At 47.3% G+C, this 27687-nt stretch overlaps 1 protein-coding gene across 18 annotated transcripts in view; it reads right to left on the reverse strand.

Annotated features, from left to right (window-relative positions):
* Positions 1-27687, reverse strand: part of huwe1 (HECT, UBA and WWE domain containing E3 ubiquitin protein ligase 1) — a 78993-nt gene that overhangs the window by 11665 nt on the left and 39641 nt on the right. For 10 of the 18 annotated variants that reach the window (XM_031794626.1, XM_031794643.1, XM_031794627.1 and 7 more), the window contains 28 exons: positions 27458-27638; positions 27076-27271; positions 26662-26829; positions 25854-25996; positions 25483-25591; positions 25011-25234; positions 23477-23688; positions 22814-22996; positions 20599-20774; positions 16336-16557; positions 15936-16037; positions 15526-15653; positions 15137-15296; positions 14474-14702; positions 14000-14178; positions 13669-13758; positions 13311-13517; positions 12014-12328; positions 11450-11648; positions 11045-11169; positions 10652-10872; positions 10201-10416; positions 9819-10003; positions 9070-9736; positions 8177-8822; positions 7863-7954; positions 7239-7395; positions 6129-6264 (listed from right to left, as the gene is read on the reverse strand). In XM_031794626.1, coding sequence (XP_031650486.1) covers positions 6129-6264; positions 7239-7395; positions 7863-7954; positions 8177-8822; positions 9070-9736; positions 9819-10003; positions 10201-10416; positions 10652-10872; positions 11045-11169; positions 11450-11648; positions 12014-12328; positions 13311-13517; positions 13669-13758; positions 14000-14178; positions 14474-14702; positions 15137-15296; positions 15526-15653; positions 15936-16037; positions 16336-16557; positions 20599-20774; positions 22814-22996; positions 23477-23688; positions 25011-25234; positions 25483-25591; positions 25854-25996; positions 26662-26829; positions 27076-27271; positions 27458-27638 — 5868 coding nt within the window. The remainder of the gene's footprint in view (positions 1-6128; positions 6265-7238; positions 7396-7862; positions 7955-8176; positions 8823-9069; positions 9737-9818; positions 10004-10200; positions 10417-10651; positions 10873-11044; positions 11170-11449; positions 11649-12013; positions 12329-13310; positions 13518-13668; positions 13759-13999; positions 14179-14473; positions 14703-15136; positions 15297-15525; positions 15654-15935; positions 16038-16335; positions 16558-20598; positions 20775-22813; positions 22997-23476; positions 23689-25010; positions 25235-25482; positions 25592-25853; positions 25997-26661; positions 26830-27075; positions 27272-27457; positions 27639-27687) is intronic. The other 8 variants (XM_031794644.1, XM_031794640.1, XM_031794630.1 and 5 more) reach the window with 8 other exon arrangements.

Consider the following 27687-nt stretch of genomic DNA (forward strand, 5'->3'; position numbering starts at 1 on the left):
AAATTGAAAACCCTAGTCATTGGCGACTCCATCACCTGCAGTATTAGACTTAAAACGAATCATCCTGCGATCATACACTGTTTACCAGGGGGCAGGGCTACTGACGTTAAGGCTAACCTGAAGATGGTGCTGGCTAAAGCTAAAACAGGCGAGTGTAGAGAGTATAGAGATATTGTTATCCACGTCGGCAACAACGATGTTGAACGATGTTGAACAACGATGAACAGTCAGGTCACCAAGCGCAACATAGCTTCAGAATGTAAATCAGCTAGAAAGATGTGTTTAGGCATCGAGTAATTGCCTCTGGCCCCTCCTAGTTAGGGGGAGTGATGAGCTCGACAGCAGAGTATCACAACTCAATTGCTGGTTGAACTGTTTTCTGCCCCTCCCAAAAGATAGAATTTGTCGATAATTGGCCTTCTTTCTGGGACTCAACCACAAACAGGGCCAGTCCTGGCCTGCTGAGGAGTGACAGACTCCATCCTAGCTGGAGGGGTGCTCTCATCTTATCTACCAACATAGACAGGGCTCTAACTCCTCTAGCTCCACAATGAAATACGGTGCAGGCCGGGAAGCAGGCTGTTATCCAGCCACTAGCACAGTCGGTGTAGTCAGCTCAGCTATCCCCATTGAGACTGTCTGTGCCTCTACCTAGGTTGGGCAAAACTAAACTTGGCAGTGTTCACCTCAGCAATCTCACTAGAATAAATACCTCCTCCATTCCAACTATTATTGAAAGAGATCGTGATACCCCATGCCAAAATAGGGCTACTTAATGTTAGATCCCTCACTTCAAAGGCAGTTATAGTCAATGAACTAATCACTGATCATAATCTTGATGTGATTGGCCTGACTGAAACATGGCTTAAGCCTGATGAATTTACTGTGTTAAATGAGGCCTCCTGGTTACACTAGTGACCATATCCCCCGTGCATCCCCGCAAAGGCGGAGGTGTTGCTAATATTTATGATAGCAAATAAAAAACGTAATTTAAAAAAACGACATTTGTCTTTTGACCTTCTAGTCATAAAATCTATGCAGCCTACTCAATCACTTTGTATAGCTACTGTTTACAGGCCTCCTGGGCCATATACAGCGTTCCTCACTGAGCTCCCTGAATTCCTATCGGACCTTGTAGTCATAGCAGACAATATTCAAATTTTTGTATTTTAATATTCACATGGAAAAGTCCACAGACCCACTCCAAAAGGCTTTCGGAGCCATCATCGACTCAGCGGGTTTTGTCCAACATGTCTCTGGAACTACTCACTGTCCCATGGAATAAATGTTGTGGATCTTAATGTTTTTCCTCATAATCCTGGACTATCGGACCACCATTTTATTACGTTTGCAATCGCAACAAATAATCTGCTCAGACCCCAACCAAGGAGCATCAAAAGTCATGCTATAAATTCTGAGACAACCCAAAGATTCCTTGATGCCCTTCCAGACTCCCTCTGCCTACCCAAGGACGTCAGAGGACAGAAATCCGTTAACCAACTGATAATAAAAAACTAACTAAAGACATTTGTCAGAAGAAACTAGCTCCCAGAAAATACCTGAGCTCTGAAGCAAGCTCCCAGAAAATTGGAACGGAAATGGCGCCACACCAAACTGGAAGTCTTCCGACTAGCTTGGAAAGACAGTACCATGCAGTGTCGAAGAGCCCTCACTGCTGCTCGATCATCCTATTTTTCCAACTTAATTGAAGAAAATAAAGAACAATCCAAAATGTATTTTTGAAACTGTCGCAAAGCTAACTAAAAAGCAGCCTTCTCCAAGAGAGGATGGCTTTCATTTCAGCAGTAATAAATTCATGAACTTCTTTGAGGAAAAGATCATGATCATTAGAAAGCAAATTACAGACTGCTCTTTAAATGTGCGTATTCGTCCAAAGCTCAGTTGTTCGGAGTCTGCACAACTCTGCCAGGACGTAGGATCAAGGGAGACGCTCAAGTGTTTTAGTACTATATCTCTTGACACAATGATGAAAATAATCATGGCCTCTAAACCTTCAAGCTGCATACTGGACCCTATTCCAACTAAACTACTGAAAGAGCTGCTTCCTGTGCTTGGCCCTCCTACGTTGAACATAATAAACGGTTCTCTATCCTCCTCTCTTGAAAAAGCCAAACGATGACCCAGAAAATATGAAAAACTATCGGCCTATATCGAATCTTCCATTCCTCTCTAAATGTTTCGAAAAAGCTGTTGCGCAGCAACTCACTGCCTTCCTGAAGACAAACAATGTATACGAAATGCTTCAGTCTGGTTTTACACCCCATCATAGCACTGAGACTGCACTTGTGAAGGTGGTAAATTACCTTTTAATGGCGTCAGACCGAGGCTCTGCATCTGTCCTCGTGCTCCTAGACCTTAGTGCTGCTTTTGATACCGTCGATCACCACATTCTTTTGGAGAGATTGAAAACCCAAATTGTTCTACACGGACAAGTTCTGGCCTGGTTTAGATCTTATCTGTCGGAAAGATATCAGTTTGTCTCTGTGAATGGTTTGTCCTCTGACAAATCAACTGTAAATGTCGGTGTTCCTCAAGGTTCCATTTTAGGACCACTAATGTTTTCACTATATATTTTACCTCTTGGGGATGTCATTCGAAAACATAATGTTAACTTTCACTGCTATGCGGATGACACACAGCTGTACATTTCAATGAAACATGGTGAAGCCCCAAAATTGCCCTCGCTAGAAGCCTGTGTTTCAGACATAAGGAAGTGAATGGCTGAAAACGTTCTACTTTTAAACTCAGACAAACAGAGATGCTTATTCTAGGTCCCAAGAAACAAAGAGATCTTCTGTTGAATCTGACAATCTTGATGGTTGTACAGTCATCTCAAATTAAACTATGAAGGACCTCGTCGTTACTCTGGACCCTGATCTCTCTTATGACGAACATATCAAGACGGTTTCAAGGACAGCTTTTTCCATCTATGTAACACTGCAAAAGTCAGAAACTGATGCAGAAAAATGTATCCATGCTTTTGTTACTTCTAGGTTAGACTACTGTAATGCTCTACTTTCCAGCTACCCAGATGAAGCACTAAATAAACTTCAGTTAGTGCTAAATACAGCTGCTAGAATCCTGACTAGAACCAAAAAATGTGATCATATTACTCCAGTGCTAGCCTCCCTACACTGGCTTCCTGTTAAGGCAAGGGCTGATTTCAAGGTTTTACTGCTAACCTACAAAGCATTACATGGGCTTACTCCTAATTATCTTTCGATTTGGTCCTGCCGTATATACCTACACGTTTGGTCACAAGACGCAGGCCTCCTAATTGTCCCTAGAATTTCTAAGCAAACAGCTGGAGGCAGGGCTTTCTCCTATAGAGCTCCATTTTTATGGAACGGTCTGCCTACCCATGTCAGAGACGCAAACTCGGTCTCAACCTTTAAGTCTTTACTGAAGACTCATCTCTTCAGTGGGTCATATGATTGAGTGTAGTCTGGCCCAGGAGTGGGAAGGTGAACGGAAAGGCTCTGGAGCAACGAACCGCCCTTGCTGTCTCTGCCTGGCCGGTTCCCCTCTTTCCACTGGGATTCTCTGCCTCTAACCCTATTACAGGGGCTGAGTCACTGGCTTGCTGGGGCTCTCTCATGCCGTCCCTGGAGGGGGTGCGTCACCTGAGTGGGTTGATTCACTGTTGTGGTCATCCTGTCTGGGTTGGCGCCCCCCCCTTGGGTTGTGCCGTGGCGGAGATCTTTGTGGGCTATACTCAGCCTTGTCTCAGGATGGTAAGTTGGTGGTTGAAGATATCCCTCTAGTGGTGTGGGGGCTGTGCTTTGGCAAAGTGGGTGGGGTTATATCCTTCCTGTTTGGCCCTGTCCGGGGGTGTCCTCGGATGGGGCCACAGTGTCTCCTGACCCCTCCTGTCTCAGCCTCCAGTATTTATGCTGCAGTAGTTTATGTGTCGGGGGGCTGGGGTCAGTTTGTTATATCTGGAGTACTTCTCCTGTCCTATTCGGTGTCCTGTGTGAATCTAAGTGTGCGTTCTCTAATTCTCTCCTTCTCTCTTTCTTTCTCTCTCTCGGAGGACCTGAGCGCTAGGACCATGCCCCAGGACTACCTGACATGATGACTCCTTGCTGTCCCCAGTCCACCTGGCCATGCTGCTGTTCCAGTTTCAACTGACCTGAGCCCTAGGACCATGCCCCAGGACTACCTGACATGATGACTCCTTGCTGTCCCCAGTCCACCTGGCCATGCTGCTGCTCCAGTTTCAACTTCCACCTGACTGTGCTGCTGCTCCAGTTTCAACTGTTCTGCCTTATTATTATTCGACCATGCTGGTCATTTATGAACATTTGAACATCTTGGCCATGTTCTGTTATAATCTCCACCCGGCACAGCCAGAAGAGGACTGGCCACCCCACATAGCCTGGTTCCTCTCTAGGTTTCTTCCTAGGTATTGGCCTTTCTAGGGAGTTTTTCCTAGCCACCGTGCTTCTACACCTGCATTGCTTGCTGTTTGGGGTTTTAGGCTGGGTTTCTGTACAGCACTTTGAGATATCAGCTGATGTACGAAGGGCTATATAAATACATTTGATTTGATTTATATCCTGCCTGTTTGGCTCTGTCCGGGGGTATCATCGGATGGGGCCAGTGTCTCCTGACCCCTCCGGTCTCAGCCTCCAGTATTTATGCTGCAGTAGTTTGTGTCATGGGGCTAGGGTCAGTCTGTTTTATCTGGAGTATTTCTCCTGTCTTATCCGGTGTTCTGTGTGAATTTAAGTATGCTCTCTAATTCTCTTTCTCTCTCTCGCTCTCGGTCTCTCGGAGGACCTGAGCCCTAGGACCATGCCTCAGGACTACCTGGCATGATGACTCCTTGCTGTCCCCAGTCCACCTGGCCATGCTGCTGCTCCAGTTTCAACTGTTCTGCCTGTGGCTATGGAACCCTGACCTGTTCACCGGACGTGCTACCTGTCCCAGACCTGCTGTTTTTAATTCTCTAGAGACAGCAGGAGCGATTGAGATACTCTTAATGATTGGCTAAGAAAAGCCAACTGACATTTACTCCTGAGGTGCTGACTTGTTGCACCCTCAACAACTACTGTGAGTATTATCATTTGACCATGCTGGTCATTTATGAGCATTTGAACATCTTGGCCATGTTCTGTTATAATCTCCACCCGGCACAGCCAGAAGAGGACTGGCCACCCATCATAGCCCGTTTCTTCCTAGGTTTTGGCCTTTCTAGGGAGTTTTTCCTAGCCACCATGCTTCTACACCTGCATTTCTTGCTGTTTGGGGTTTTAGGCTGGGTTTCTGTACAGCACTTTGAGATATCAGCTGATGTAAGAAGGGCTATATAAATACATTTGATTTGTGATTGCGATCAGAGGAAGATCTTCAAAGGTAAGTGACTTATTTTGTTGCTATTTGGGATTTTGTGGCCCCTGTGCTTGTTTGGATAATATGCTGTTGCGGGGCGCTGACCTCAGATAATCGAATGCTGTACTTTCGCCGTAAAGCCTTTTTGAAATCCGACGATGCGGTTAGATTGCCAAGATTCTAAGCTAAAGAATCATGTATGACAGTTGTATTATCATGAATGTTTAATATTGAGTTTGTATTTTGAAATTGGAGCTCTGCAATTTCACCGGATGTTGTCGAGGTGGGTTGCTAGCGGAAAGCCTGCACCAGAAATGTTAAGAGAGCTAAATGTCAGTCTAAACACATAGCTGCCTCAACAGGACACGGTCCTTAATACTGGCCATTTAGTCTCAAGATAATACATCTAATAGAAGCAGTTCTTCCACACGGTCTTCCCTGTCCTAGTATGTAGACCACTTGAGTTAGACACTGAGGCCCTGTTTCCCAGACACAGATTAAGCTGACTAAAAAGCAATAGAGAAGCCTACCCCTGGACTAAAACTGAAAGTGATTTTTAGTTTAGGTGTGGTCTTAATCTGGATCCAGAAAAACAGCATCTGGTACTACAGCCTCCCCAGACCCTCCATCTTCACCTCCTAGAGCTTGAACCCTAACCCTGAACCCTAACCCCCCTCATCTATCCCCAGACCTAATCACTTCACCTGCTAGAGAGCTGGACCCTAACTCTGACCCCTAACCCCTGTATGTTGCAAGACTCTCGCTCTCTTCACCTGCTAGAGAGCTTGCCGGCCTTCAGCCTGGCGGAGATGGAGGTGTCCTCGGCAGGGGCGTCAGGTGACTGGGCGTCAGCCCGGGCTCTCCTCTGCTGCTCTAGGTTGTACTCCCGCAGCTCGGCCAATAACGTGCCTGGAAGAAGAGGGGGAGTAGACAGGATAGTAAATTGGTTACATTTTCACATTATTTACGTAACCTTTATTTTATCAGGGAGTCCTTCTGAGACTACCAAGGTCTTTCACAGATGAGCCCTGAATTACAAAAATGACTGAAAATACACATCAAAATGTAAGCAGGAATACAGTCAGAAATAACAAAGACATTGATCAAGAATAAAGGTTCTCAATCCGCTTTTTGAATTGCCCTGAGACCTGGGGTGGTAACTCATGTCTAAAGTCTAATAAATATGTTAGGTACAGTGGGAGCTTTATAAATGAAAACATAGCAATGTATCAACCTACATGATATCAAAAGGCAGCCAACCAACATTCTGGTAGAACATGCAGTGATGAATACTAAACCCATCACCCGTAATAAAGCACGGTGGACTAGAATGAACTGCATTTAACAGCTTTAATGAAGTTCATATGGATGTCGCCATAATCTAGGACCGTCGACTGAATAATCTGCTTTCTACTATATAGCAACAGGCCTGACCTATTAAATCAGAGAACAACATCTACTTAGTTTGACCTGCATTCAATACTAATTTCAGGTCAATAAAGTGTTTCTGTAATATAATGAAGGCAGATTGTAGTTTAGATCAAACCTGGTCAACCATGGGTTTAATAGCATACACAACAGTATCAGCAGCATACAAGCGCAGGTTACATTTGTTTTGCAGAAGTCAATTTTATTTCATGTAAACATTTCAGAACCCAGAATTGACCCCTGTGGGCACCTTTCGTTATGTCCAGAAAACCTCATTTAACACCATCAGTAGATACACTGACTTCTATCGGTCAAGTCATTTTTAAACCTTGACCATTACATTGGTTCATAAGTGAAATATTAGTGAAAATGAAACAAATGTAACCATTGGAAGAGTGCGTAGTTTGAATACAAAGCTGAAACAAATGATTTCGTGTATGATGTAGCCTACTAACCAATCTGTTTGCAAAGTGTGTATCCCAGGTGTCTAGCTCCACTCAGCAACAGACGCAGTACTGTGTCTCTGGTGGTTCCGTCTCCTCTGGACAGCTGGAGCAGGATGTTAGCTGCATCCTCCAGACCCTCCTCTGAACACGAGTGACTGGTCAGCACCTGGGGAGGGGTGGGGAAGAGTGTTACTCTAGTCAAAAAAAAACATTCTTACCTCAGGACACTTCCAACGGATGAAACCCCAAGAAACAAAAGACCAAGAAAGAACAGCACTCGGCGAGGATCTGAATTTACTTTCAGGACCTAGAAACAGGCGTACATTTCAGCGTAGGACGACTTCATCAGAGCCTGGCGTAAGAAAAGGTGGGAGGCACTTACATGAGCCTCGCAAGAGAGTCCCACTCGTGTTACTAAAGCCTATGTGGTGTTCATTATGAACCAAATGGAAGAAAACAAACCAACAGGAAGGAAGTACTAATGTAGGGACATCACTAGACGTTGCTTTGTAGCCTGCAGCTGAAAGCGGCTGGATGTGTTACGCTGGATGTGTTACACCTAGCTATGTAGAGAGCTATGAGCCTTCCCAATTAGGGACCCAGTGTTGTTTTAGAGCGGTTTCTGTCCTGTACCTCGACAGAGAGCTGCAGTTGTTTCTCAGTGAGTCCAGTGGAGGCAAGCTTGGTGTCACTTTCAATACAGAGCACTGTTGCTCGATGCTTCCCTGTTGAGAAAAAACACAATCACATCACACATCATTATAGTTTTCTATTATGGTGCGTTACCTTGTTGCGTTCACAAAGATAAACATTGACACTATTAGTATTGTGTGACGGGTAGACAAGCCCAAACTCCCCTTGATGACAAAGTTAATCTCATCTTATCCCACTCCGATAAACTGATGTCAGTGTATTGCCTCTAAAGTGAAGCTGCGGTGCGTTCTCACCAGTTGCGCTGGCTCCAGTAGAGGTGGGTATGGACACTATAGCTGTGGAAGATGAACCCTGAGCTGGTACTACCACCCCTACAGTGGTCCCCTGAGCAGAGACTGAGGCTGTTGCTGCTGTACTCGTGGCAGTGGTAGACTGCGGTGTCGGGTGTCCAGCTGGGACTTCAGTAGCCTTATTATCAGGCAAGGCGATGGAGATGAGGGACAGGAGACGCAGCAGCTTCTCGGTTAGCAGGGAAGAGCGTCGTATCACTGGGTGGGACAGCATATTCATCAGCTGGCCCAGCGGAGAGGCCTCCAGGCTGTACTGAGCCCCCTCGGCCTCCCCTCCTGCACCTAGGGGAACAGTCTTCATGGAGGCCTTGCCTTTCCTCGACACATTCATGTTGTCCAGTTTCACCAGCAAGTCCCAGAAGTCGGTGGAGATGCCCAGGGACTGGGGGGTGATGGCCGTTCCACAGGCACCCCCGCCCAGGGAGTTCTGGGTTGAGGAGGGAGTGGAGCAGGTGTTAGTCTGGGTAGATCTAGAGCCTCCTCCTGCAGTAACGATGGAGGCAGCAGCACACAGACGGGAGTCCAGATCAGAGGTGGAGGAGGAGAGCAGGTCCTTACAGCGCTGCTGGGTGAAGTGACTGGGGAACACCTGGCAATAGGAGAGTAACACACAAGGTTAATGACCTGGACTAATTGAGAGACATTACATTAACAATTCACTATTTCCATAACATTTTGAAACCCACTTTCAAAGTAAAAAAAAATAGAGTTAAAGACCAAGACATACAACGGCTCTGGTCTGAGCCCTAAAATGAATGACTGATACAGATTCCAGACCCACTAACTCTGAGAGGTACCATGTTCACCCACCCATCCAGTACTAAACTGTCTCCTACCTTGGCCAGTTGGATAAGAGTATCCAGTACGTGTCGACAGACCACCGGGGCGGCTTGGGGGTGGATGTGTACAGTCGACCCTCCTCCCCCTGCACACGTCACCCCAGCTGTAACCCCCTGTACCCCTCCTCCCAGGGTCCCCCCGGACCCTCCTGACGTCCCCCCAGCAGAGTGCCGGTCAGCGTGCTTCCGCCCCGACGCCCGTTGGATCTGGAAAATGTTTGTGCGACAGCCTAGAGCCGCGTCCATGGAAACAGACAGCCAAGAGAGCTGGGAGGAGCTACGAGACTCCACCCTGTTGATCAACTCCAGAGAGGAGGAGGAAGAGGAGGAGAGGGAGGAGGTAGCTGTGGTCGTAGATCCTTTACTCCCTCCGTAACCTCCCTGACCGCCGGCAGTCCGCTTGCCTCTGGCATCTTCCAGGCGGGTGGTCTCGACACACACCTCACTCTCGCTGCTGCGCTGCAGGATGGAGAGGAGACTGCGGATGACCCAGCCACGCGTCTGGGAGTGGTAGCACAGGTTGCGGAGCACGCGGTGCAGACGGCTGGTGTTGAGTTTGGGTTCGTCTACGAAGAGGAGGACCAGGAGACAGGACAAGGCCTCGTGGTCCAGGAGCAGACGACCACGCAGACGCAGCAGAGAGTCCACACTGGAACTAGACGGCCTTGGGAGAGGACAGAGGACACGTTAGACGGAACCTTAAGACCACGCCTTCTCCTTAAAACCAACAATCCTGTCCCTCTCACCTGCTGTGGTTGGCCCCTCCTCCCATCTGGAAGGTCCCTCCTCTCTGCACGGCTAGGCGGGTGTACTGTACTCCTCGGTTTCCCCCCAGGCGGCTGGTGAACGCAGGCGACCTCAAGATGGCCGACAGGGCTGAGCTTGAACTATGGCCAAATAGCCTCTCGTGCATCAGCTGTCTCTGGCGAGCCTGTTGATGTCAAATTCACATTCAATGCGATGATGAAATAACTGCATAATAAGAAGGGGTTTCTCATGTTTTACATCTAAGCACATGATGTAGCCGAAACAGTATTTGATAAATTCTGTTTTTTTTATCCAAAATATTCTACGTGGGTTGGAACAGTTGTGTTACTTGGTGATAGTGTGTAGAAAAACGAATCTTACACTCACCTCCTGCTCGCGGCGCAGCGCGGCTGCCTCGGCGGCGATGTCCGGGGGCATCACCGCCAACACGCTGTCCTCCATATCTTCCAGGACGGAGCGACGCAGCTCAGAAGGGAGGGTCTGGATGAAGGTGACAGGGTCCAGGGGAGTGTCGCCCTGCGTGGGCTGCTGGGACAGCTCTCTACGCTGCTGCTCCGCCCTCTGCTGCGCTAGCACCTGGGGGAGCGAGAGAGACAGGGATAAGGGAGGGGGAAAAGGCAGGTTCGACAGACTTGGAGGCTTCTAGAACTATACCACTTTAAACCAAAATAAGTTAATAATTAAACAACATATACAGGCTTTATTGAGAATTCATAACGTCTTCAAAATAATTCTTACACAGTTGAGTCCTACAACTACATGGCTGGTTAAATAATACGATTTTTTAATAGTCCTAAGTTTTGTTCCCCACCTCCTCCTGTATGGCGGGTGGCAGGGCAGCCAGGAACTCAGGGCTGACCTCCGTGACCCCGGGTCCTCCTAGTACTGGTGTGGTGGTGGAGGGGAGGGTGGAGGAGACAGGGGGGCGCGCCGGGGGTCGGATACCCAGCTGGTTCTGGAGCACCTCACGACGGATGTCCTCTGGCAGAGCAGCCAAGAAGGACGGGTCTACACCCTCTGGTAAACTAATGCCTGGACAGAGAGAGGGGCGACTGTAGAAATGTAGAGCTCTACTGTCCATGGAGTACAATCAGGACGCCTGATGTGCAACAGGTGAGCAGTACAATCAGGCGCGTTAGAATAGTGTTGGATGCCCACCACTGAGGGAGAGGGACAGATAAACAACCAATGAGACTCATCTTACCTGCCAGTGGGTCCTCATCCTCATTGCTGGTGGATGGGAGTGGCTCTTCCTGGATGGCCTGGGATTGGCTGTTGGCACGATCACTCAGGGGCATGGTCTCTCCAGGGGGGGAGACAGAGGTGGAGCTACAGAGGGAGGGAGGGAGAGAGGAGGAGGAAGCGAAGGAGGCGAATGGCTTGGCATGAGAAAAATAGTTTTGTTTAGCTCATCTTTCCCTCAGAGCCTCTGATTAGATCACATTGATATAAGCAATATGGAACAGTCGTAGCTCCATGTTGCCCTCTGACAAGTGAGGTAGAATGTATCATGTTTGATATAAATCTAAATCTTCTAGAGCTAAAGAAGGGCTAGGATTCAAATTTGGAATGTATCGTATTTATCGCTTTTTTCTTCTAAAAGCCTCACCCGGTCTCTGCGTCTGTGTGCGTCAGCCCGCTGTCTCCACTCCCAGACAGCTCCTGAGACAGATGGACAGCCTGGGCAGGGTTGGGCTCTTCCTGTGTGGCAGAGGCGGGGCTACTGGTATCCATGGGAGACCCTTCCAATTGTGAGATGCCCACCGCTGCAGGCTCAGAGGTCTCCACGATGTCTGGACTCAGGGAGGCTGGTGCGGGCAAGACAGGGGAGGAGAGGACAAGGAAGAGGAGCAAAATGTTGATACAATAAGCACCTCTCTTTATAGGCTGATGACAACATCCTGGGAAAAACAATGTGATTGCATTTACACCTGCTTTGTTCCGATATTTACACTAACATTTCACTGTGAAGCAATGTGTAGTTAGCCATGGACGGGTAAATTTAAAAGACAGATTGGTCAACATCATCACTGCAAATGTGATCACTACAAGATGTGTGTCCTCACTGCTCATAAAATCACTCTGTGAAAGAGTGGAATGGTCTCAAATACTTTTTACAGTTCCAAAGCCAGTCAAAGCCTGCCTCCATCCATCATCTCTCCTCCTCACTCACCAATAGGGGGCGCCGGGGACATTTCCATCTGGGATGCCTCAGCTTCACAGTTCAGCCTATCGGATGAAGCCGTCAAGTCAGGAAGACCCGCCCCCGCCAGTGTGGCTAGCGAATTGGCGTGCGACTCGGCCAGGAGCAGATCTGCGATTGGCTGGTGGACCTGCTGGCTGATGGCGGTCTCCAGGGAGACCAGGGCCTGTTCGTGGGGGGCTGGGGTGGTGGGGGTGACCTCTCCTGAAGGGGGTGCGGTGAGGAAGCCTTCTGAGACCCTGGGGGGATCCAGACAGGACACCCCACTGCCCTGGGGCTCACCTTCTGAACCAGAGAAAACACACAGAACAGAGGGGACAACTGACAAACAGTTCTGATTTTGAGCAATAGGTACACTTGATGTCACTGAAGGGAGAACAAACAGAACAGGAAATGAGTCAAACTAACTCAGTAGGGAGCAACAGGTTCACTTGATGTCACTGAAGGGAGAACAAACAGAACAGGAAATGAGTCAAACTAACTCAGTAGGGAGCAATAGGTTCACTACTTCAGTTACGGCAGATCCTACAGGTGTGCTAGTACTGTAGCCTTTATCAGGGCAACTGGCTGTGGTATTCAAGCAGAGGTTTGAGGAGTACCGAGTAAGAGAGGTAACAATGACATCAGTGAGATGTTGTTGGGCAGCACTGAGGAAGGCAGTAAGTTGTCTAGTTATCTCCCGTACGGGGCGCACTATCCTGATCCCCAACAACAACACAACTTACTACCTCACCACAGCACAGCCATAGAACGGTTCCAGCCCAACTACAAGTGGACACAAGCACATTACAACATCGCTGCATAGAAATATAATATTACATAATACTGTCACAGTAACATGTTTTTCAACCATCAGTTGCAGAGTAACCGCCTAAATCAATCAAATGTTTTTGATTAAAAAAACGGCAGTCCTGTTGTTTCCATGGTGATAGTTGGGGTTGCCATGGCGTTGCCGTGGGAAAGACAGTAGACTGTATAGTCATCTCCCAGATCTGGTGTGATCCTAAAACTATACAAACTACTACCTCAGCCCACAGCCCGCTAATCTGTCCATCCGCCTGTCTGTCCACTGGCTTCAGAAGGGTCCAGAGGGTTTGGGTTAGGTCAGGTTAGGCTACTAAATAGCACACTGAAAATGACCAGAACATTATCTGAAAAGAATTCACTTGAGCAAAATTATTTACAAGTTAAAGGCTTCAAACTTCAATGAATCCGGTAAAAATCAATATTACAAATAAAGGCATGTGAAAACAAAAAGTGGCAGTACCAGCAGTGGTCTCTCCAGCAGCACCGTTGACTGTCCCCAGTCCTGAGCCCTGTAGACTCTGTTCCCTGGTCTCCTCTCCTCCTGTCCTTCTGTCGTTCTGCTTGGCCTCCTCTTCCTCAGCCAGCTGTCTCCGTCTTTTTTCCCTCCTCTCCTCCAGCTCCTCGTCTCTCAGAGTCTCCAGGTGCTGCAGGATAGGAACCTTCACCACTGGAGAGGAGAGTGAGAAATAGAGGGGTGGGGTTAGAGGGGTGAAGTGTACTGTGTGTGACTGCATGACTCAGCAACAATATGAGAATCAGGGAATAAAATAATAATCACTTGTCAGTCCAATAGCAGACTAGTAGAAGATGTGAAATACCTGCGACACAGTCGTGCATGCTCTCAGCATCCAGCACTTTACACTCATCAGTCCATCGGGTTAAGGCAGTGGGGATACTGGACAGAGTGCCTGGAAAGACAGGATACAAACAGAATTACGAGCAATTCAACGAAATGCAAATCAAAAGCTTTGACTGGGGCTACTAGCGCAGACTAAGCCCTTAGGACACCGTTCCTCACAGAGATTCCTCCTTGTCCTGGACTTATTCTCCAATGAAAGTCATTCACATCCAGGACTAGGCTTAACGCGAGTCTGGTAAAGCGGCCCCATAGAGCAGCGTGGACTGGTGGACAGTGAGTGAGTGTCCTACCTGCTTGTCCTCCGGTGCTGCTCTGCTCGTGGAAGAAGTCGTCCAGTAGCTCGTCGTCAGATCGGGCGATGATGTGCACGTCCTCGTTGCCCACCAGGAGTCGGGCACGGCCACGGGACTGCAGTGGCAGAGAGCTAGACAGCTGCAGGATGTCTGCTGCAGCACTGGGACCCAGCAGTCTAGAGGAGAGGGAAGGCACAGGCATATATATGATCTTAGTATTCTCTTTAAACCCACCCACATACAGACATGACCTCCTTAGAAATGGACCTGGGTCAAACATCAATAAAGCAACTAGTGTCAATACTTTGTTTATGAGGTGCGAATGATTTTGCTTGGACTATGAACCTGAGGACTACTCCAAAGATCCATTTGTACCTGGCAAACTAAATCAAAGGGCAGCCGAAGTATTTGACAGAATCAAGGAAAAGTCCCATTAATGAATCTATTCATTCACTGTTGCATCCGTCTCACCTCTGCAGGATGAGTGGGGGGTTGGGCTGTCTGTTCCCAGGGTAGTGGACGTGTATCGTGTGGCCCGTGTTGGCGGTGAGCTGGCGTAGCGTTCTCTGGCTGCGACCCATGCCTTGCGCTAGACGGTTGTTGGTGCCCGCTCCGCCCAGCGTTAAGGAGCCGTGGTCGGCGTGACGCACCATCAGGGGGTGGGAGCTGGGGATGTTGCCTGGGGAGGGAGGGATGTCAGCTGATGGGAACATGATAAACAGAGAGAACAGTTGCAGACATTAGGGGGACACGTAGTGACACAACCCCGCCATTCTACATAACGTTACATGGTTATCATAATCTAGGCTATATATTACTATAGCTACATAGCTAATCCAGCTATTGTTAAGGCTGTAGTCTTAGTTGTTAAAGAGGATTTCGAAGAGAGACTAGAAATCTACTTGGTGATATCAGAGCTCGTACACATAAAGCATCTGTGTAGGAGTGCTGATCTAGGATCAGTTCTGCCTGTCAGATTAAAAGGAATATGATTGACAGGGGGTACTAATCCTAAATTAGCACTCCTACACCAAGAAGCTTTATAAATATGGGCCCAGGCCAATAACATAAATTGCCTTCTAAATCTATCCATATATTAAAAACAAAGACGAATAAAACACCAAGATGACTCACCGGTGGTGGAGAACATGTTGTCAAACTCGATGATTAGATCATCGTCGCGGTCAAACCTCTCGAAACGGATGTGTGGCGCAGCGTTGATGTCTGGGAAATCTTCATCCAGCTCCATCTCCGACCCTTCATCATCATCATCCTCATCACCTTCTTCATCATCCTGAGAGAAAGAGAACATGGAATATTTTTCTTACATTACATAGTGTAAAACTAACTCTAAAAAGTGAATGGAGACCATTCAAATGGGACCGAGCGGGTTCACAACCAGATCTTCCATATATTAGCCCATTAAGCCGGAGCCAATGTAACTCCTCAGGTCGCAAAAAAAGGTTACTAGTCAAGTATGGTTATTTGTTACACAAACACCAAAAACACTCCTTTTTCCTCACCTGGTCCTCCTCCTCTTCCTCTTCTTCCTCCTCCTCTTCATCTTGGCTGTCTTCATCATCATTGCTGCCGCTGGAGTCTTCCTCCTGCGTGTGCTCCTCATCCTCAGGCTCCAGGATGTTCATAGAGTCTACGTTAGGAAAAGACGGACAGTTGGAGGGTGAGATGGAGGACAGTGAAGGAGAGTTGGAGAGACAGTAAAGGACAGATGGAGTGAGACCCAACACACTTCGACCCTTTTCACACTAATAACCCCATAGTACTGAATATAACAAATGAAATAGTACTGTAATGTGTCTTTATGACAGATCCGAGCCAAGCTATACTGTGCTGGCCTGGTTACACATCCACCATAACTGTCGGAATCATGGAGAGGACAACGTGAAAAGAAACCATCAGCGCCAGCACTGACCTTCTCTGTTGGTCTGTAGAGTAGAAGCCTGACTGATATTGGATGGCGCCTCATCCATCAACACGTCCTCTTGTGATTCGTCCTCACCGCTACCACGCCCCACTGAGTGACAGAACAGAAATAACAAAATAAATAAAAAATAACCCATCAAGACTGTATTGTATGTGCCCGCACCTTTCAATTGACATCATCCCATCAGTCTGATGAGCCCAGTGGTGTATTCAGAGGGGTGAAACATTAACAGTAGTTCCAATAGAGATGTACGCAAAAGAGTAGAACATTTGCCCAATTCTGCACGACAGACAATCAGCTATTCTACCCCCCAAAAATGTATACCTGAAGGTTTTGTAACGTTTCACCCTTCTGAACAGAGTCCTGGACAGCAGGCTGCTTTGCTTACCGATAATGGAGCTGTTGACGGTGCCGGCATCTCTCTCCAGCAGCTCGTCTATCAGATCCACCAGCTCGTTCTCTACCTGCATGGCTGTGGTGCTGAGCACCTCCGGCTGTCCAGCGATGACCACTGTGTCTCCCTCCGTCTCTCCATCCATCAGGTCACCGTCTGTCCCTTGGACCCTGTGACTGCCCTCGACCAGAGTCCCCTCAACCTCACCCGAGTCACCTGCAACGAACATGACAGTAAGATGAATGGAACGATAATCCTAGAAGAGTCCAAATTAGGCTTTTCCATTTCCCTTTGCTTCTGTGGAGTACGTGTTTGTGTGTAGTGTGAACATATGTTAGTACATGTGTATGTGTGTTTATGAGTGCGAACGTGTGTGTCTGTGTGTATGTTAATGCAAGGATTAGTACATTGCTAAACATGACCACTTTGTTGACCTGATAGCCAGCAAGGTGAGAAAAGTAATGTCATCAACAGCACACATGCATAAACATTCTTGTGTAACGGGAAGCTGGATTGAGTTTTATGATTGTGTGTTTTCCTGTGTGCCAGATATTGTTGTGGGGAGAGGCCAGTGGGAAGTGCTCATTTTGGAAGTGGGCTGCTCATTGGACGGCTACATCGAACAGGCCTTGGCTGAGAAGCCGCTTCAGTACCAGCACCCCGTGGCATGCTGGGACAGCCTCGGGTGGAGGTGCCAGCTGGTAGTGCTGATATTTGGCAGTCTTGGCCATGTACAGGCTTGCAGGGAGTGGCCTCCAGATTGAGGGACTGACAAAAACGAGGGCAAAGCAATTGGCTAGGTACTGCTCCGTTTCAGCTGCCGTGGGCAGCCTAGCTGTTTGGGAGAAGGGGGTGCTTTCTGTACCCTTGAGTGCCATGAATACAGGGACCTTTGAAATGTTTGGATCCTTTTTTTTGGTGGATTCAAATAAAGTATTTAAAAATGTGTGTGAGTGTGATTATATATAAGTACGTGGACACCTGCTTGTTGAACATCTCATTCCCAAATCAAGGGCATTAATATGGAGTTGGTCCCAACTTTGCTGCTATAACAGCCTAAACTCTTCTGGGAAAGCTTTCCACTAGATGTTGGAACATTGCTGTGGGGACTTGCTTCCATTCAGCCACAAGAGCATTATTAAGGTCGGATACTGATGTTGGGGGATTAGGCCTGACTCGCAGTCCGATCAAATTCATCCCAAAGATGTTCGATGGGGTTGAGGTCAGGGCTCTGTGCATGGTAATCAAGTTCTTCCAAACCATTTCTGTACGGACCTCACTTTGTGCCTGGGGGAATTGTCATGCTGAAAAAGGGGCCTTCCCCAAACTGTTGCCACAAAGTTGGAAGCACAGAATCGTCTAGAATGTCAATGTTCGCTGTAACATTAAGATTTCCCTTCACTGGAACTAAGGGGCCTAGCCCGAACCATGAAAAACAGCCACAGACAATTATTCCTTCTCCACCAAACTTGACAGTTGGCACTACGCATTCGGGCAGGTAGAGTTTTCCTGGCATCCACCAAACCCAGACTCGTTCGTCGGATTGCCAGATGGTGAAGCGTGGTTCAGAGGACGCATTTCCACTGCTCCGGAGTCCAACGGTGAGCTTTACACCACTCTAGTCGACGCTTGGTATTGCGCATGGTGATCTTAAGCTTGTGTGTGGCTGTTCGGCCATGGAAACCCATTTGATGAAGCTCCAGACAAACAGTTCTTGTGCTGACATTGCTTCAAGAAGCCGTTTGGAAATCGGTAGTGAGTGTTAAAAATGATCGGTCCTCGGTTTCATGTGCTACATAAAATGTGAGCTTGTGTGGCCGACAACTTTGAGGCTGAGCCGTTGGTGCTCCTAGATGTTTCTACTTCACAATAAAAACACTAACGGTTGACCTGGGCAGCTCTAGCGGGGCCGAAATTTGACGAACTGACTTGTTGGAAAGCTGGCATCCTATGACGGTGCCACGTTGAAAGTCACTGAGCTCTTCAGTAAGGCAATTCTACTGCCAGTGTTTGTCTATGGAGATTGCATGGCTGCGTGGTCAAGTTTATACACCTGTCAGCAAGTTATGGCTGATATGGCCAAATCCACAAATTTGAAGGATTGTCCACATACTTTTGACCATGTAGAGTGTGTACCGGTCAGAAGATGGATACACCATTCAAGGGTTTTTCTTTATTTTTTACTAGTTTCAACATTGTAGAATAATAGTTTAGACATCAAAACTATGAAATAATACATATGGAAGCACATAGTAATCAAAAAAGTGTTAAACAAATCAAAACTTTTATATTTCAGATACTTCAAAGCAGCCACCCTTTGCCTTGATGACAGCTTTGCACACTCTTGGCATTCTCTCAACCAGCTTCATGAAGTAGTCACCTGGAATGCATTTCAATTAACAGGTGTGCCTTGTTAAATGTTTTTTTTTTTGTATTTCTGTCCTTCTTAATACGTTTGAGCCAATCAGTTATGTTGTGACAAGGTAGGGGTGGTATACAGAAGATGTTTTTTTACCAAATAGGTCTAAGTCCATATTATGGCATGAACAGCTGAAATAAGCAAAGAGAAATGACAGTCCATCATCACTTTAAGACATGGTCAGTCAATGCAGAAAATGTCAAGAACTTTGAAAGTTCCTTCAAGTGCAGTCCCAAAAACCATCAAGCGCTATGATGAAACATGTTCTCATGAGGACCGCCACAGGAAAGGAAGACCCAGAGTTACCTCTGCTGCTGAGATTTTTGGTTCCAACTGCTGTGTCTTTGTGAGACGCAGAGTAGGCGAACGGATGATCTCCGCATGTGTGGTTCCCAGAGTGAAGCATGGAGGAGTTGGTGTGATGGTGCTTTGCTGCTGACAATGTCTGATTAGAATTCAAGGCACACTTAAACACACAAACTCCGCAAAAAATAAAACTTCCTCACTGTCAACGGCGTTTATTTTCAGCAAACTGAACATATGTTCATAAAAATATTTACACAAGATTCAGACATATACTGAACAATTTCCACAGACATGTGACTAACAGAAAATGAATAATGTGCCCCTGAACAAAAGGGGGTCAAAATCAAAATTAGCAGTCAGTATCTAGTGTTGCCACCAGCTGCATTAAGTACTGCAGTATCTCCTCCTCATGGACTGCACCAGATTTGTCAGTTCTTGCTGTGAGATGTTACCTCACTCTCCACCAAGGCATCTGCAAGTTTCCGGCCCTAGCCCTCACCCTCCGATCCAAAAGGTCCCATACATGATCAATGGGATTGAGATCCGGGCTCTTTGCTGGCCATGGGCATTCCGGTCTTGCAGGAAATTACACACAGAACAAGCAGTATGGCTGGTGGCATTGTCATGTTGGAGGGTCATGTCAGGATGAGCTTGCAGGAAGGGTACCACATGAGGGAGGAGGATGTCTTCCCTATATCGCACAGCGTTGCGATTGCCTGCAATGACAACAAGCTCAGTTTGATGATGCGGTGACACACTGCCCAGTCCCATGACGACCCGCCACCTCCAAATTGTCCTGCTCCAGAGTACAGGCCTCGGTGTAACACTCATTCCTTCGGGACTCATTCCTTCGGGACAGTCTGAGCACTGATGAAGGGATTGTGCATTCTTGGTGTAACTCTGGCAGTTGTTGATGCCATCCTGTACCTGTCCTGCAGGTGTGATGTTCGGATGTACCAATCCTGTGCAGGTGTTGTTACACGTGGTCTGCAACTGCAAGGATGATCAGCTGTCCGTCCTGTCTCCCTGTAGCGCCGTCTTAGGAGTCTCACAGTAAGGACATTGCAATTTATTGCCCTGGCCACACCTGCAGCCCTCGTGCCTCCTTGCAGCATGTCCAAGGCATGTTCACACAGATGAGCAGGGACCCTGGCCATCTTTCTTTTGGTGTTTTTCAGAGTCATTAGAAATGAAAACTTAGGACACTAAAGAGGCCTAACTGTGACCTTAATTGCCTACAGTCTGTAAGCTGTTAGTGTCTTAACGAGCGTTCCACAGGTGCATGTTCATTAATTGTTTATGGTTCATTGAACAAGCATGGGAACCCGTGTTTAAATCCTTTACAATGAAGGTCTGTGAAGTTATTTGGATTTTTATGAACTATCTTTGAAAGACAGGGTCCTGAAAAAAGGACATTTCTTTTTGTTGAGTTTAGACAGAGAGAGAGACAGAGAGAGAGACAGAGAGAGAGACAGAGAGAGAGACAGAGAGAGAGACAGAGAGAGAGACAGAGAGAGAGACAGACGTATCACCTGTGGTACCTTGTGTGTTGCTGTTTGAGTCCCTGGCGGCTCCCACAGTGTCGTGCTCAGCCTTGTTCTTGCTGGATCCCCCTTTCCCTCCAAACAGGCTGCTGGGCTGGTTGACGATACGGGAGAGAGTCTCCAGGGGTTTCAGAGCTGCATTCACCGTGTTGGCCATGTTAGGACTGAGATAAGAGAAGAAATCAATGAGAATATATGCAGAAATCATTCAGCGATTTGATCATCGGTGAAAAGTTGATAAAATTATGCAAATTTGGGACTGCAATGACCAATGGGGGGGGAGAAGCTCTCACTAGCCAGCTATGGCTAGACAGGCTTTTTTATAACTTTTTTGGGAAGAAACACCCACGGGGGAGATTTCACTGATGCCTTACAATAAATGTAGTAATTAGGGCTGTTGTGGTGACCCCCACACTGACAGTAAAATTCCACATGACCATTGAGTCAAGGTAATCTCCTCCCATTCTGCGCTCTGTAGGCCTACATGAATGGCACTGACAAGTTGCTAGTACCCAACTCACTAACGGACACCAGGCCATCATTGTAAAAAAGCATAGACTTACCTGATTAAATAAAAATGTTTTATGTCTTTGAACTTCAGAGAGGTGACTTAACGTTGCACCAGAGCTATCAAGCACGTGTGCAGAACAGCACAATAATTAAAATCATGTCTTAGCTTTTTATAGTTAATAAATCCAATGGGAAACGTGATAACTATAGTATCCTTAACTTGCATCGAAAAAGTGAATCCATTTCTGAGTCACGCTCTGTAATCTATGCTCTGGAGGGGGGGCTGGTAGCCTACACGCACTGGCAAAGACTCATGTGGCAAGCAGACACTGGAATAACTGAGTGACAGAGCTTTGCATAGGTGCTTTTTTGTGTGGGACTTGCCAGGAACTTTTTTTTAAATGTACCGGTTCCCATACTTTTAAAGTAACAGTTCTATTCCGGAACAGATTCACTTCTGTTCCGGAACAGATTCACTTCTGTTCCAGGTCCTGTTCCTCAAATAATGTTTTCTTTTCAGGTTTTGGGGTTCTGTTCCCTAAACTGGTTCCAACCCCTGCTCAGCACTCTATTCTCCATCTAAATCACTCTAACATAAATGCAAATGCAATTGAAAATCACAAACACTTCATGATTGCATTTGAATAATCTGAATGAGGATAAATGGTGATGGGGTTAGAAGTTGTTTCGAAACGGACCTGGGGCTTTCCCAGCCGGATACAACATGAACAAATGCATTTTTAAAACCGAGCTCTGGTCGGGTCCAACACCCGGTTGAATTTGTACTTCTTTAACCAGAACGGAGAAAGGGAGAGTGAACAGCACCTGTACGGTGCTAGTGATCAGGGGAGGGGCCGTGCAGGGTGTCTCCCCACTGCGAGTGACACAGGAGCAGGAATAGAAACAGAGAGACAGCAAGCACTGTTAAGTCATGTTAGTAGACTAACTTTTTGCTAGTTATTTATCATCCCATCCGGTTACATAGTACCCTTCTTGACTGCACCAAACTTTGAGAAGCTAGTCAAGCTAGCTAGCTAGGCTAATTGAGGCTAGCCTACATAACACAACTGCACTTCTACCCAACCTACAGCTAAGAGCAACAACTCCGTTCAGTTATAAATAGCAGCCCACCCGCCATGCAATGTTCTCTCTCTCTATCGGTGGGAGGAGCAAGGAACAGAACACGCCTTTTGTAACTTTCTCCAAATAATTTATATAGTCACATGCAGCCTATATGTTTTGATTTCAAAGACATTAAGGTTTGTAGGCCTATCACAAGTAAAGTTACCAAAGTCTTCATTTCAAATTATCACTTTTACCCGCAACACAGAATAGCCCGCTCCATGTGCGCACTGCAATTGTTTGAGAACAATAACCTTTTCTTATATGTGAATCCTCCTCAGAGGGTGAATGTGAATCCTCCTCAGAGGGTGAATGTGAATCCTCCTCGAGAGGGTGAATGTGAATCCTCAGAGAGAGGGTGAATGTGAATCCTCAGAGAGAGGGTGAATGTGAATCCTCAGAGAGAGGGTGAATGTGAATCCTCAGAGAGAGGGTGAATGTGAATCCTCAGAGAGAGGGTGAATGTGAATCCTCAGAGAGAGGGTGAATGTGAATCCTCAGAGAGAGGGTGAATGTGAATCCTCAGAGAGAGGGTGAGCAGGGCGTTTGAGAGCATCAGAGGTGTGTGTACCTGGACAGGTCGAGGCTGTGTGGTACTCTAGCCAGGTCGTTAACCAGTCCCTTCTTGAGGAAGAGACGTATGATGTTGTTCATGCCGTTGTGCTGCGTCTTGGCTGCCGCCGTGCTGTAGAAGCTAGAGGTGGATGGACACGACTCCATGATGGTGCTGATGATACACATCACTGCCTGGAGCCTGGGGGGGGGGGGGGGGGGGTCGGTAAATCTTTATTATAAACTGCATAATAAAGTTGAAGCATTAACTGGCTCTGATGGCTATATTACTCCGTACACAAAACAGTGATATCTATTAGGGTTGGGCTGTATATACAGATGTTCATATCGTCATACCGTTTCTGTACCATACCTGGGTATACGGTATTACCAGAAGTGTACACAAGGGGCACTATTTCTATATCGATATAAAAAAAAATGTACGCACAAAACAATTTTAGGCAACAGAGATCTTGATCCAGGAGGGGATTGATCGTCTCTGCTGTAGCCACTTAGATAGCAAGTTAGCAAACCCAATGCATAGCTAGAGCCCTGACCTGGATATAATTTATTTGACACGTCTTAAGACTTCTTACAGTTATACTTAACTGATCGTTATAAGCAGTGGCATAGCACGCACTGCCGCAAAGTTAACACACACACCCAATTCTCTCTCACACACCTGGCGTGTTTCTCCGTGCCCTCTGCCATGGCCAGCGCCCGGCTGAGTGCGGCCTTCACCTCATTGACCAGAGCCACCTGTGCGTCGGTGCCTGTGCCGGCAGCTGCCAAGCTGGCCAGGAACAGACGTGCCAGGGCAGGGGTGTCCTTATCCTCAGAGCTCTGGGTGTGGGGCAACAGGTGGTCCAGCACGAAGGCTAAGACACTACAGTCCTGCAGGGGGAGAGAGAGAAAACAAAGCTAGTCAGGAGGACAAGTATTATACCCAACAAATATAGAACAGTGCAGCATAGGGAGAGAGAACAGTAGAGTTGGACCCCTGGGTGGTCCAGCACAAAGGCCATGAGAGGACTAGAGTCAGGACAATACTGAGGAACTTATTGGACAAACTTATACATAATGCCAGTCAGCAAGACAGCCTTCGATCGAAGCTCAATGTTAAATTCACATCTCCCTACCATTATATCTAAGACAACATGACACCAGTGTCGTAGACGCTCCCTGGCCCGCGTCATTAGCCATTGGGCTGTTTCCGAGAACCACACACCGGATTTTTAACAGGGTCAATAGCATGAAGAAAAAAGACAATGTCTTGTCCTGACCAAGCTCACTATCTAGGCGTCAGATAAGAATGAGAATACAGGGTCCATAAAGTGACGATTAGACTTGCCACCTTTCAGACTGAATAAGTTTGTAGGGGCAAAAGTTAATGAAAGTATAATTTATCACTCTCACATGCTTATTTCTGTCCATTTAGAACTAACAACGTTCTACCTTCTGTAGCATTTCTGACAACGCTAACATCTTAGCGACCTACAGGAGCACTAATCAGTCAGCACTAGTAGGCAGGTTGCTTAGGATTCAAACATTCTCAAACAGCCTTACAGGGAGGAGGTCAGAGACCTGGCCGTGTGATACCAGGACAACAACCTCTCCCTCAACGTGATCAAGACAAAGGAGATAGTGGACTACAGGAAAAAGAGGACCGAGCACACCCCCATTCACATCGACAGGGTTGAGTGGAGCAGGTTGAGAGCTTCAAGTTCCTTGGCATCTACGTCACCAACAAACTAACATAGTCCAAGCACACCAAGACAGTCGTGAAGAGGACACAAAACCTATTCCCCTCAGAAGACTGAAAAGATTTGGCATGGGTCCTCAGATCCTCAAAAGGTTCTACAGCTGCACCATCGAGAGCATCAATGCCTGGTATGGCAACTGCTCGGCCCCCGACAGCAAGGCACTATTGAGGGTAGTGCGAATGGCCCAGTACTCCACTGGGTCCAAGCTTCCCGCCATCCAGGACCTCTATACCAGGCAGTAGTCAGAGGAAGGCCCTAAAAATCGTCAAAGACTCCAGCCACCCTAAATAAAATAAAAAACGTGCACCTCTGGGGGGGGTCCTGAGGACAGAGTTGGGGAACTTCAAGCTTTGATCCCTTTGGGTTGTTAATGCTAAATGTATTACAGTGGTAAAAATCTCAATACAAATAGACTTAGAAAAATTGAAGTTTTGTTCAGACGAACCAACCCACCTCCTTGATGAGCTCAGACTGTCCGGCCGTGTAGCAGTAGGATGCTATGAGGGTGGCAATGCCCACATAGGACCTGACCAGCTCTGCCAGGAGACGCAGGATGGTGGAGGTGGGCATCAGGGGCTTGGAGGCCTTAGCCTTGGCCCCCTTACCCTCCTCTGAGCTGGCTCCGTTCTCACCCTCCACCTCCTTCTTCTCCTCACGCATTTCCTCTGGAGTAGAGGCTGGGGAGAGGAGATGAGAGGGAAAGGGAGGGGAAAGAGAAGAGAGGAGTTGAAAGAGAGGAGGGGAAAGAGAAGAGAGGAGTTGGGATCAAGTAGGGGCAGAGAGGTTGTTAGAACACATTTTTAAGGATGCAGTCATGACAAAATCTTTTTTCATTAATTTTGTATAAACACTATATTGTATATTTTCATCCTAAAATGTAATCAAACAAAAGCAAGAAGTGTAAGGATGTAAATGTAGTCAATACCAGTAGAGGCTGGAGGTGAAGAGCAGGGAGGGAGTGCCTCACCTTCTCCCTGGGGCGTGCCAGACTGAGAGGAGTCAGCCACAGCACCATCTGCAGTAAACACCTGGGCCTGAGAGAACGAGATAGAGAAAATATTACTTACAATATCTTCCCAATAATACAGCAATTTTCAAAACATACATAGTAATATGTTCCCATTGATAATACTCACTCTTGGGCCCTGTTCAGTCAGTGAGAGGTATAACCTAAACTTCCAATAAGAACACATCTTCTGCTTTCTGTTGCAAAACATTTCGCTAGTGTATCCACTACTGAAACAGGACCATGGCCAGAAGGACTCTCACAAACAGCCAGCCAGACATGACACTTACGTTGATGTGGAAAGCGGACTGTGAGTCGAAGTCACTGCCCTGTCTGGTGAGTCTGTACTGCTGGTAGACATCATCATCCTGGAGTATCTGACACAGGTCCTGCCCCCCGGGCACCACCACAGCAGGCTCCTCTGGACGCTCAGCTACACAAGAGACACACAGGAAGTTAGCCCACAGAACCTTTCACTTTACACACGCGTAGCAGGAACACCTGCTGCTTCCATGAGATATCATAGACTGACCAGGTGAAAGCTCTCTTATTGATGTCACTTGTTAAATCCACTTCAAATCAGTGTAGATGAAGGGGAGGAGACAGGCTAGAAGGATTTTTAAGCCTAGAGACATGGATAGTGTAATTGTGTCATTTAGAGTGTGAATGGGCAAGACAAAAGCTTTAAGTGCATTTGAACAGGGTATGGAGGTAGGTGGCAGAAGCACCAGTTTCTGTCAAGAACTGCAACACGGTTGTATTTTTCACTCCCAACAGTTCCCCGTGTGTATCAAGAACGGTCCACCAACCAAAGGACAATAAGTCAACTTGACACAAGCTTTTCTGAGGGCAAGGGGGGGGTGCAACTCAATATTGGGAAGGTGCTCTTAATGTTTTGCACACTCAGTGTACGGCTTGCTGTCTCAATTCATTGATGTCTTTTCATTCCTCACATCCTCTCTCCTCTTCTCCTAATGCATTGGAGATTAAGAACCGAGGAGAGGGACCTTGTTCAATATAGTGAAGGAGGCGAGGACATAGGACCCAAGGTATCAGGGAAACACAAATTGGGATAGGGTGCTTGTGTGAGGGTCTTACCCTCTTCAGGTGCGTGGTAGGCGGCCAGGGCATTGAGCATGTCATAGATGACCTCTTTGATGGTGTCAGGGATGGGGGGCAGCGGAGACAGCTTGAGGGGGGTGGTCTTCACCAGCTGCACCGCGTTGGGCCCCTTGATACGCAGGTTCTCAAACTCATCATCTGACGCTGAGTGAGAAAAAGATGTCAACACTTACAGTAACCACACACACACTGTCACATTAAGTCACACTATAAAATAGGGGCACTAGCTGAGAGCTATAGGTGCAAGCAGATAGTTGACTGGCCACAGGTCTGTCCAAGATGTATTCAGAAGTAGTTTCATAAAGATTTGGTCCCCAAACCACGCTGTTTTGCATGGTCCTTTGAACCGGATAGACCTGTGGACATTCAACTATCAGTATTTTAACGTACCCGTACCAGCGCCGCGGGGTGCCGGTAGGGCGATGCGGACGCAGCTGTTGGCCGTGTCTGCGAAGCAGTCTGGGTTCCGGCAGGCGGCCGGGCCCAGAACACGCAGGATGTAGTTAATCTCTCTGGAGCCCAGAGAGCCTGATACCACACCTGACGTGGTGCTGCCCGCCCCACTGGTCACTGCTGACCGCACCACCTAGAGGTCAGACAGACACTAAGTGCAAAATACAAACGGCTATAGTGCACTACATTTTAACACTGACTGGGGGTTTCTCAACAGTCTAAAGTTTGTTCCTCTCAGTTTCTCCTTGCCTTCAGCTGCACTGATCAGAAAACTGAAAATAATACCAAACAGTTGAAATAGGTGAAAGTGTTCCAGTACCTTCTCCATGGTGTGTCGTAACGTGGCAGGGTCCTCGATGATGTGTCTGAACAGCAGGGTGACGAGCGGCGTGAAGCCGTTGAACCCTGACCCCTGCGTCAGCCCCAAGATCATCCTGGTACTCTTCAGCTCAGCAAACATCATGGCGTAGTGGTGGGTTCTCGTCAGGCGCAGGCACAGCCTGAAGAAACATTATAAATTACACAGTCCAAGTGATGCCAGTTCTTCCG

This window comes from Oncorhynchus kisutch, linkage group LG17 (assembly GCF_002021735.2).
Source record: "Oncorhynchus kisutch isolate 150728-3 linkage group LG17, Okis_V2, whole genome shotgun sequence".
NCBI lineage: Eukaryota > Metazoa > Chordata > Actinopteri > Salmoniformes > Salmonidae > Oncorhynchus > Oncorhynchus kisutch.